General features: G+C 38.1%; 1 protein-coding gene across 1 annotated transcript in view; it reads left to right on the top strand.

The window, feature by feature from the left end:
• The window catches only part of LOC102876996 (apolipoprotein O-like), a gene marked incomplete at its 5' end in the record, with an annotated part of 203,358 nt that overhangs the window by 112,272 nt on the left and 82,915 nt on the right, over positions 1 to 8,171 (top strand). The window contains one exon of the mRNA XM_006902557.1: positions 6,327 to 6,418. Coding sequence (XP_006902619.1) covers positions 6,327 to 6,418 — 92 coding nt within the window. The remainder of the gene's footprint in view (positions 1 to 6,326; positions 6,419 to 8,171) is intronic.

Here is an 8,171-nt window from a genome sequence, read left to right on the forward strand (position 1 = left end):
AAGCCAGGAGACTCACCCATTTCTCTTTGGGAATCCTTGAATTCCTGTTGTTGAGCCTCTATCTTCACTGAGGGCTAGTCATCAGCTGTTTAAGTATTCAATTATCAATAAGCCAAAGTCTGTGGAATGCCATAATGGCCCTGCTTTAAGTGGTTTGCTGCTCCCGCAGCTCACCACGCTGTCTCTGCCTCCACCGCCATCTTGGATCTCCCTGTATTGTAGGTTTTGACATCAGAGAGTGCTATGCTTCCTACTTTTTTTTTCTTTTTTGGTAGTGATTTGTTTATTCAAGGTTTATTTTATTCCAGATGGAACTGGAAATTTCCTTTTCTATCTCTCTTAAGAAAGGCAGCAGTATCTATATTGGGCTTGCATTGAACTTGTGGACTGCTTTTGGTAGAACTAACATTTAATACTATTGAGTCTTCTTATTGACTATGACTAAAAGAATCATTGATGAAGCTATCAGTAGTCAAAACTACACCAGATGTTGACTGTGAAATAGACCATCAATTACTCATGCAATTTCAAAATGAAGCTAAAAAAAAAATCAAAACACAAGAACCAAAACTTTGAGTCTACCTTTGTCCTGAATTAAAAACCCATCGAGGAATAAGGTTGAGGCATTGAACACTAAGGACCAAAGAACAAATAAGTTGTGAGATAACATGAAGAGTACCATCTATGAAAAGAGTAAAAAACCATTTCAAATACAGGAGAGACAGAAAAGACCAAAATTGGTGTCTAAAGAGACTCTGAAAAATGCTCGAGAGTTTTGAGAAGCCATAAAAGAAGGAAGAGATGCTAAAGTAAAAGAAATGAACAAAAGATTTTTAAGGGCAGCTAAAAAAGACACCAAAGTGTTATAACAGAATGTGCTTAAAGCTAGAGTGAAAATAAAATGGAAAGAACTTGCTTGGTGTTTGTAAACCTGAAAGAACTGAAAAAGTCAAGCTTTGAATTGCAGTAGTGAGAGATGCTATGGGCAAAATCTTGACTGAACCGGAAAGAATCAAAAGAAGGCAGGAATGCACAGAGTCATTGTACTATAAAAGAATTGTCTGACATAAAAGTATTTTAGGAAGTAGCATGCCATCAAGAGCCACGAATAATTAAAGATGAAATTACAACTACGTTTAAAGCATTAGAGGGGGGGGGGGGAAATGGCCCTAGGAATCTATGGAATAACAATTGACATGTTTTCACTAAGAGATACAGCCTTGGATGTGCTCCCCAGTCTGTGTCAGGAAATTTGGAAGCTAGTTACCTGGACAACTGACTGAAAGAGATGCATATTTGTTTTCATTCTCAAGGAACATGAATAACACTGTGTATATTATCAAACAGTATCTTTAATATTATATGCAAGCAAAATATTGCTGAAGATTATCTAAAAATGGCTAGAACAGTACATTCAAAGAGAACTGCCAGAAGTTTTACTTGGGTTAAGAAGAGGCTGTGACATCAGGGATGTTGTTGCTGATGTCAGGTGGATCTTAGCTGAAAGCAGAGACTGCCATAAGACTGTGTCTGTTTATATTTTATTGACTATACAGAGGTATTTGATTGTGTGGTTCATAGCAAATTGTGGCAAACATTGAAAAAATGGGAATCCCCAGACACTTAATTGTGCTCAAATGTAACCTATAGCTAGACAAAGAAACTATTAACAGAGCCCCAAACATGGAATAGCTGAAAATCCAGAAAAGTGTATGTCATGGCTATATCCTTTCCTTGTGCCTATTAAAACTGTATTCTAAACAGATCATTTGAGAAGCTGATCTTTATGAAAAATGTAGCATAAAAACCAGAGGAAAACTAATCTGCAACCTGCTTTAAGCTGATGATACCCTTACTTGCTGAAAGTAAGTAGGACTTAAAATTCTTGCTGCAGATCAAATACTACAGCCTTCAATATTTATTGCATCTCAGTGTCCAGAAGACTAAAGTCTTCTTCACTGACCTGATAGGCAACGTCATGAGAGATGAAAGAAAAAAAAAGATTGATACTTTCAATGACTTCATCTTTCTTGGATTCACAGTTAACACCCTTGATACCAGTAGTACCAATAAAAAATGTATGCATTGGAAAAGTCTCCAAAGTACTAAGGAGCAATGTGTGCTGAAAGACTAAGATGCACCTGATTCAGGCCATGGTCTTTTCAGTCACTTGCTATGCATCTGAGAACAGGACAGTGAATAAGGATGACAGAAATAGAATTGATGTCTTTGAATTTTGGTGTTGGAGAAGAGTACTGAATATTCCATGGACTGCCAAAAGAACAAATGTGGTTATGGTTGTTGTTGTTATGTGCCATCAAGTTGCCTGTGACTCATAGTCATACAATAGCTCTGAAGCCTGCCCTGTCCTGAGCCAGTCTCACTGACTCCAGCGCACCTACCCCCATTGCCCTAGTTATTGTGGAAACTTCCTCTCCTGTGCTGTCCCTCCACCCTTTCAAGCATGATGTTCTTCTCCAAGGATTGGTCTCTCTTGGCCAAATGTCCAAAGTAATGTGAGATGGTGGTTCAAAATCCTAACCTCGAAGGAGAAACTTGATTTCACTTTCTCTAAGGCAGACCTATTTGCTGACAATCCATGGTATGTCCAATATTCTTCTCCAGCACCACAACTTAAAGACATCAATTCTTGTGTCATCCTTAGTCATTATCCAGCTCTCTGAATGCATAGTAAGTAATTGCTAAGACTATGGACTTGATCAGGCCCACCTTAGTCTCTAAACTGACTTCATTGCTTCTCAGTACTCTGGAAAGGCCCCTGACAGCAGATTTAAATAATGCAATTCTTCTTTTGATTTCCTGACTGCCAGTGCCAAAAGTGTTGATTGAGGAGCTGAGCAAGCTGTAACTGTAAACCTCAATCTCTTCTCCATCCGTCATGGTGCTGCTAATTGGCCCAGTGGTGAGAATCTTTGTCTTCTTGATGTTAAGTTTCAGTCAATATTGAAGACTACAGTTCTTGACCTTCTGTAGCAAGTGCTTTAGGTCCTCCTCAGTTTTAGCAAGTAAGGCTGTGGCTTTTTTCTTATAGTAGTGTTTTGTAATGTTTATTTAGGTGTTTTACATCTTGAGTTAGATTCGTTCCTTAGTATTTTATCTTGTGGGTAACTATTGTAATTGGTATTGTTTTTCCTTTTTTATTTCTTTTATACTGGTTTACTTACAAAATTCGTATATATTGTTTTTCATACCAGATCTTTGTCTTGTTTCCTTTTCTATATTCTTGTTGCTACTGTAGAGAAATATATCTGACTGTTGTTTTTTTTTTAAATTATAATTATTGAACTTGTATCCTGCTACTTTTACTAATTTTGTCTACTAGGTCTAACGGTTTTCTTGCTTAGTATATAGGGTTTTCTACTTAAACTATACTATCAAATAGGGTATCCTGTTAAATAAGGTATTCTATTCAAACTATCTATCTACGTATAGAGCTGGTTATACTTTCCCCTTATCAATTTGGCCGACTCATTGTGGAAAGCCAAATATCAAATTTTATATTAAAAATAAAACATATGCTGTATCAGGATATAAGTGAGACATGCAGGTAATACATCCCTGCTTGCTGAAACTGAGAAGGACGTGAAGCACTTGCTGCCGAGGGTCAAGGACTGCAGCCTCCAGTATGGATTGAGGCTCAATGTCAAGAAAACAAAGATTCTCACCACTGGGCCAATTGGCAGCATCAGGATGGATGGTGAAGAGATTGATTGTTCACAGCTTCAGTTTGCTTGACTCCACAGTCAACACTCTCGGCACCAGCAGCCAGGAAATCAGAAGACTTATTGTGATGGGAAAATCTGCTGCTAGGGACCACTCCAAAGTACTGAAGAGCAATGGTGTCTCTTTGGAGACTAAGGTGTGCCTGATACAGGCCATGGTCTTTGCTATCACTTGTTTTGCATCAGAGGGTTGGACAGTGACTAGGGAGGATAGAAGGAGAATTGTTGCCTTTGAGCTTTGGTGCTGGAGAAGAGTATTGAGGGTACCATGTACTGCTAAGAAAACAGATTCATCCTGGAAAGGGTCAAACCGGGCTGCTCCTTGGAGGCAAGGATTCTGAGTCTCCATCTAACATACTTTGGACATGTTGCAAGGAGGGACAGATCCTTGGAGAGGGACATTATACTTGGTAGGGTGGAGGGACATAGCAGAAGGGGAAGGCCCCCTAAGAGGTGGATTGATTCCATGATTGGGATAATTGGGATGGGTGTGGCAGAGATGGTGAGAATGGCACAGGACAGAGCAGAGTTTAGGGCTGTTGCACATAGGGTCACTATGAGTCACAAGCAATGGCACATAACAACAACAATACAAGCTGGAGTTTACCCTGAGGCACTAAGGCATTCCTTAAGAGTCAACATCCTTCTTAGTTTGTATTCACTGAATCCCTCCCTCCTGAGATTAGCATAAGGTAAACAAAGGATAATCACACAGGAGTAGAAAACAAAAACAAAGGATTATGGGGAAGTCCTTTGCATAGAAAGCAGAGTTCTTCTCTACTGTTTACCTTATGTTAATCTCAAGGGGATGGGATTCCATAAATACAAACTTAGAAAGATATTGACTCTTAAGGAATGCCTTAGTGTCTCTGGATGAACTTGTATTGTTGTTGTTGTTGTTGTTGTTATGTGCCCTGGAGTCTCTTGTGACCGTATAGCATACAACAACCCTAAACTTTGCTCTGTCCTGTGCCAATCTCACTGTTTCCAGCACACCCATCCCAACTACCCCAGTCACTGAATCAATCCACCTCATAGAGGGCCTTCCCCTCCTGCACCATCCCTCCACCCTCCCAAGCATCTGTCTTCAAAGTGTGGGCCCTTTCCACTTATCTTGGGATTTCACGTTTCTGGAGGGTACTCACAGTTATTTCTGAGCCGGTAGAAATATAAGCAAATCTTTACTCCCACCTAATAACATATCCCTTTTTCCATTTATTAGTTAGAGGTTCCTTATATAGGCCGATTCAGTTCTTTAATTGATTTTAATACCCAGTGCCTTTCAGATGGAGTTTCTCCTTTTGCATTAGCATTTAAAAAATTTAAAGTAAATAAGGCTTTTTAGAAAAGAGTTTGAGGAGATGATATCACATCTTCCCCCTTCTGTATTTTCAGCATAGTTTGTAAAGTCAAATTAGCCTTTTCGATTATAGCTTGTCCTTGGGGGTTATATGGAATACGAGTAGTATGATTAATGTTCCATTTTTTAAGAAACTCTTGTGTTTTCTTAGAATTAAAATCAGGAACGTTATCAGTTTTAATACTTGATGGAAGACCAATCACATTAAAAGTTTCAATTAAATGTTGAATTACATACCCTGATTATCAGGATATAAGGGAGGTATAATACAAGCTGGAATTCACCCTGAAGCACTAAGGCATTCCTTAAGAGTCAACATCTTTCTTAGTTTGTATTTACTGAGGGATTAGCAAGGTAAATAATAGAGAAGAACTCTACCTTATCTGCAAAAAAACTTCCCCTGATCCTTTGTTTTTGTTTTCTACTCCCTTGTGGTTATCTTTTGTTTACCTTCCTGATGATTCTCAATAAATGTCTTTACTCTCTTTTATCTCATTCTTGATTGCCTGTCTCATTATTACTTTACCCTTGGTCTGCAACAACTTTTATTTCCTTCTCTTACCTTATTTCTCTTGCTAGGACTCCCAATACAGTATTCAATAAGAATGGTGATGGTAGACTTCCTTATCTGATCCCTGTTTGGAAGAAGAATTAGTTAGGACACTTTCAGAAATGCATTAATTATCTCAGCTTAACAATTATTTTATTATTACTTCATTTTTAGTGACATGAAGGAATTATGTACCTTTCAAAGTCATTAACTGGTAGGTAGTTGAAAATTTTATCTTCCCAAAGAGTTACTATTTTAAAAAAGGAATATAAGATATTTCATTTTAATATGCTATCACAAATACAATAGTTAATTATTTTAGTGTGTTTTCATGCTTTCCTACATACTTGAAAAAATATGGTTACAATTTTGGGTTTCTTAGGACATAAAATTATAACTGGCCTTGACAAAGAAACCAAAATTACAAATAATTATCAGCTGTAGTTTGAGAGCATTTTTATTAAATGGAATATAACCACAAAGGGGATTAAGTTCAAGACTAAGATCTTGAGATCCTCAAGATTGGTTTAGCTATTGTCTTAATCAGTATTATTACCTAAATACAATTTAATATAGGATGATATATTGAAGGGGAACCACAATAATGTGTTTGTGAAACATCAAGTCTCTTGTTTTGTGTGTTTGATGTTATTAATTTGCATAAATTTTATAGGTTCTGGATTTAAGAAAATTTCTTATCCACTGGGACTAGCCACTTTAGGAGCAACTATTTGCTACCCAGTTCAATCAATAATAATTGCAAAGGTAAGTTCATTTCAAATTATGACAATATTCAGTATTTATATAAATTCTTAAGTGTCACTGTGATTAAATGTTGCATGGTACCTGTAATATTTAATTTTTAGCATGCAGTCTCTGTCCCTCTTTCTCTTACTGCCATGACATCAGAACTAACACATAACTAACCCTCACTTGAGTTTCTGAGGTTATTAATTACAGGGAGGGCATTTCCTCTCTTTATCACTCATATGCTTTGGTAAATTCTAACCACTAGAGGTGCTGACTGTCCATCATGGGAAACCATTATCACATTTGACACATCAGTGTCACAGTGTTCAGCATCACAGCAACTACTACTTACCTCTGTACAACAAATTGACAGACCAGTGCTATACCACTTAGAAAAATGTTTGACAAAAAGCAATCAAAACCAGTGGAATCTGGCTTTTCCACACATCTTTCCAAACTAGATTGAAGCCCCAAACTGGCAACCAAATATCTTTTTAAAAACAATGTCAAATCCATTCAGCTCATACTCAATTGCGAGCAAACATTACACACCCAAGTCTCAACAAAATGCAGAAAACACGTTTGTCAAATACAGCTGCTCCACACATCTTTTCTTTTTTTTTTCTTCACACATCTTTTCAAACTGGATTCCAGTCCCAAACTGGTGATCAAATGCCTTTTTAAATACGAGGCCAAATCCCATCAGCTCACACTCAATTGCAAACAAACACTCAACACCCAAGCCTCAACAAAACCCAGAAAACACACCATTGTAGAATCAGGCAGCTCCATACTTCTTTCCAAACTGTATTCCAGCCCCACCCTTCCCAATTTTGAACCCTGTAGTGTTTCCTTACTCTATTCTGATGACTGCTCCCTGGTCCAAGTATAGGTTTTGCATAAGCACAATCAAGTGTGCTGAGATTACAGTTCTCCTCAAGGGTAACCAGTTTGTTGTGATTTGCATAGTCAATGAAACAGATAGACATTCCTCTCGTACTCTTTGCTTTCTGCCAAGATCCATCTGACATTGACAATAATGTCTCTAGTGCCATGAACTCTTCTAAATCCAGCTTGTATTTCTTGTAGTTTTCTGTCAAGATATTGTTCCACTCGTTTCTGGATAATCTTCAGTAGGATTTTGCTAGTGTGTGATATTAGTGATATTGTTCTACAATTCCCACACTCTGTTGGGTCACCTTTTTATTTTAGAATGGAAATAAATGTGGAACTCTTCAAGTCAGTTGGCCAAGTTGTTGTTCTCCAGATTTCTTGGCACAACTTGGTGAACAATCCAGGACATCATCTGTTTCTTGTAATATGTCCATTGGTATTTCATCAACTCCTGGGGCTTTATATATGGGCTGTTTCCAGGATGGGAAGATGAGTAGAGCAGCCAAATTCTGCTAAGGTGTGTTTTCTGGTTTGGGATTGAGCCTAGTGTGTAGCTTTTGTCCACAACAGAGCATGAGCTGATTGGATTTGGCCTCATATTTTAAAAGACATTTGGTTGCCAATCTGGGGCTATTTCCAGACTGGGAAGATGAGCAGAGCAGCCAGATTCTGCCACGGTGTGTTTTCTGATTTGGGGTTGAGACTGGAATGTGGCTTTAGTTCACAACAGGGCACAGCTAATTGGATTTGTCCTAATATTTAAAAAGGCTTCTGGGCCTTGGGCCTATGGCCCTCAGGCCTGCTTTTTGTGGCTCTCCATAATAAAACAGGCTTGGAAGCAGGAGTGGAATCCACTTCCAAAATAAGGCCTGCT

This window comes from Elephantulus edwardii, unplaced genomic scaffold (assembly GCF_000299155.1).
Source record: "Elephantulus edwardii isolate Elephantulus edwardi_28Jun2011 unplaced genomic scaffold, EleEdw1.0 scaffold00428, whole genome shotgun sequence".
NCBI classification, from domain to species: Eukaryota; Metazoa; Chordata; class Mammalia; order Macroscelidea; family Macroscelididae; genus Elephantulus; species Elephantulus edwardii.